Below are 2,757 nucleotides of genomic sequence, written 5' to 3'. Positions count from 1 at the left end.
AACGCCGTTGTTTCTCCGAGCCCACTCAGAATCCGCGAGCGCAAATTGTCGCCCCCCCCCCCCGACCAAACCCACCACCAACTTTTGGAAATGCGGCTTTCTTGCAAATGGGTCCAGATGACTGCAAAGTGACAAAGTCTGATATCACCTTCTCGGTTCTCAAGGTCGCTAATTATAAACTAAACGTTAACGTCCTGATGCATTAAAAAAGAAGCAGTATTTGTCACTCTATTTGTCAGCTTCAATTGTCTGTGGGCACTAATCTCGCTGCAGTCTGTTTGAAGCTTAAAGCTGTGGTTTGGTTAAGTTTTGAGGTGTGTGCTTCTGACGTTCCACTCTGTGACTAAATGTGAAATCGTCTCTGGTTTCTTCTCCCCCCACCCCCCAGCTAACTTCCAACCTCTTTCTCCTCTCCCCCTCTCCCCCCCCCACCCCACAACCCACCGGCAAAAGTCAGCACGCACGCTACAGGCTAATTCTCATTCAATCACATTTATTGGAAAAGATAGGTTCACACAGAAGCAAATGCAAAAGCAGAACAGGGAGGGGCTGAGAGGAGGCTGCGCTTCAGCGTTTGCACTCCCCGAGCTTATTTATCGGCCGGGGGGGGGAGAGGTGGGGGACGGTGAGCCTTGCGTTGTTGCATGGGCTTGATGCCAAGTGCGTCAGATGGCCGGGGTCGCGGTTGCTTCCTTGTCTGCGCAGTGATCCTGTTGCTCGAGGAGGTCTAGCGAGGGCGGGGATCGTCACGGGAACACCACTTTGGGCAGGGGCGGCTCCCCGGGGCCGGAGCCGGGCAGGAGGGGGCCCAGGGACGTGCCGTTGGGCCACGGCATGTAGTGGCGGCAGGTGGCGCCCCCTAGGTGCGGCCCGCACTCGAAGGAGACGTCGAGCATCACCTTCCCGTACTTGAGGTAGCAGACCTGGGCGTGGGTGCCCGAGGCCAGGGGTAGGTGGCAGGACCCCAGGACATCATCACGGGCGCCCCTGTCGCTGTCCCAGACCTCGACGTCCAGCCTGTGCCCGACGTCCGCCCTCACTGCCCCCAGGTCCAGCCTGGCATTCCACTTCGGGTTGTTGTTGTTCAAGATCACATTGGTCCTGGCCTGCGTCAGGCCGTACTTGACCACCACGTAGCCATCGGTGCCCGAGAAGACGTCCCCCCAGAGGTCCCGGCCCTCCTTGACCGTCACCACCAGGTGCCCCAGGCCCTTCTGTACGGGGCAACAATCCCGGTCCATGCGGCTATCCTCGTGGCACAAGCAGGTGCACGGTTGGCGGGGGTTGCGGTAGGAACCGTGGGGGCACGGGGCGTTGGCCTTGCATTGCTGGGAGAGGGCATTGAGCATGATGTAGTCGCTGATGTAGCGCTGCAAGTTCTTTCGCTTGGTGTCATTGGCCGGCAGCAGGTGGTGGAGGGGCTCCAGGGCGTAGCGCACGGCCCCCGGCTCGGAGGTCAGGCTCTCCACCCAGCGGGCGAAGGCCGTGCTGTCGCCGGAGAAGAGCAGGTCCCTCCCCGCCATCGCCTGGCCCCCCGTCACCTCCGATTCCCGGTCACCGAAGGCCTGGCTGAAGTTGGTGACGAGCCCGGCACTGCGCCCCATCTCCCGGCAGCGGGACAGGCCGGCTGTGCCCCCCACCGCCAGGCCCACCTTAGCGCCGGACTCCAGGGCCAGGCAGTCATTCACCTCCTCTGCGGTGATGCCCTCAGACGCCACCTTGCAGGTGCGAATAGCCGTCACGTCGCTGATGCTGCCTCCCAGTTCCACCAACCGAAGGTAATGGGTGCCATAGATGCCCACTAGCCTCTTGTACTGGGGCCTGGTGGCGTTGTTCAGTTCCTGGGGCAGGGTGGACAGAGAGCGGGCAAACTCAGGTGCCAGGAGGGGCTTGTCCTTCACCCGATACTGGTAGTAGTGGCACTGGAACTGGTGACTGGTGAAACTGTAGCGGTCGCTCTTGGAGCGGGAGGTGCCAAAGCTCACCATCTTGGATTTGGAGCCGGCCAACACCAGGTTGGCTTTGGCACCAGGCTTGATGGGCAGCGAGAGGCCCTGTTGCCAGTTGTTGCTGATGGCATATGCCGCCGACTCCGCCAGCTGGACGTCCGAGCGGAAGAGCTGGCTGGAGAGCAAGCGCTGGCACGAACTCAGGGTGCGCCAGTCCGCCATGGAGGTGGGCAGCCTCTGGCGCGCCCCCCCCCCGCAGCCTGTTGCGGCAGAGAGTGCAGGTCCCATCAGTGTCCCGCCAGGACTCCATGTCCACGGCGAACGCCCCCGTGGTCTGCAGGGTCACCACGTCGTAGCCCTCGCCCGCCAGCTGCGCCCCCGGCACGAAGGACGCCCCCTGGCACTCGGTGGCGCTGCCCTTCTCACACAACCCCAGGGCCTCCCTGAAGGAGAGGCAGAGCAGGAGGAGGGGTAGGGCGGTGGGTCTTGGCTTCCTGCTGAGCATCACCGTGTCGAGTGGAGGTGGGGATGCGGTCTTCTGGTCAACGGAGTAGGAGAGATCTGGAAGAGAGACAAAAGTGAGTCTCACTATCGAGGAACGTTGTAGAATGCAACCCCTCCCCCCATCAGAACACCTGGCCGTGGAAGGTGAGGGTTTGTGTGCGCAGCTGTGAAGGGGACACATCGGTTTGTTTGATTGACAGATTTATGAGCCTTCCGAGCGGAACATTCCCATGGAATATTGGCCCATTAGGGCAACGTGTTGAAATGCTCAGCAGGTTGGAGACTCCTTTCTCAAACCAGATTT

The 2,757-nt window shown here is 61.1% G+C and overlaps 1 protein-coding gene across 1 annotated transcript; it reads right to left on the bottom strand.

The window, feature by feature from the left end:
* Positions 1-683: 683 nt before the first annotated feature.
* Positions 684-2,454, bottom strand: LOC125482422 (perforin-1-like). Its single transcript, XM_048594496.1, is given in 2 exon segments — positions 684-2,201; positions 2,203-2,454. Coding segments are annotated over 2 exon segments (1,707 nt in total). The 3' UTR covers positions 684-746.
* Positions 2,455-2,757: the final 303 nt, after the last annotated feature.

This window comes from Rhincodon typus, unplaced genomic scaffold (assembly GCF_021869965.1).
Source record: "Rhincodon typus isolate 14 unplaced genomic scaffold, sRhiTyp1.1 hic_rhity00010060, whole genome shotgun sequence".
Taxonomy (NCBI): domain Eukaryota; kingdom Metazoa; phylum Chordata; class Chondrichthyes; order Orectolobiformes; family Rhincodontidae; genus Rhincodon; species Rhincodon typus.
This window is presented reverse-complemented; position numbering and strand designations above follow the sequence as displayed.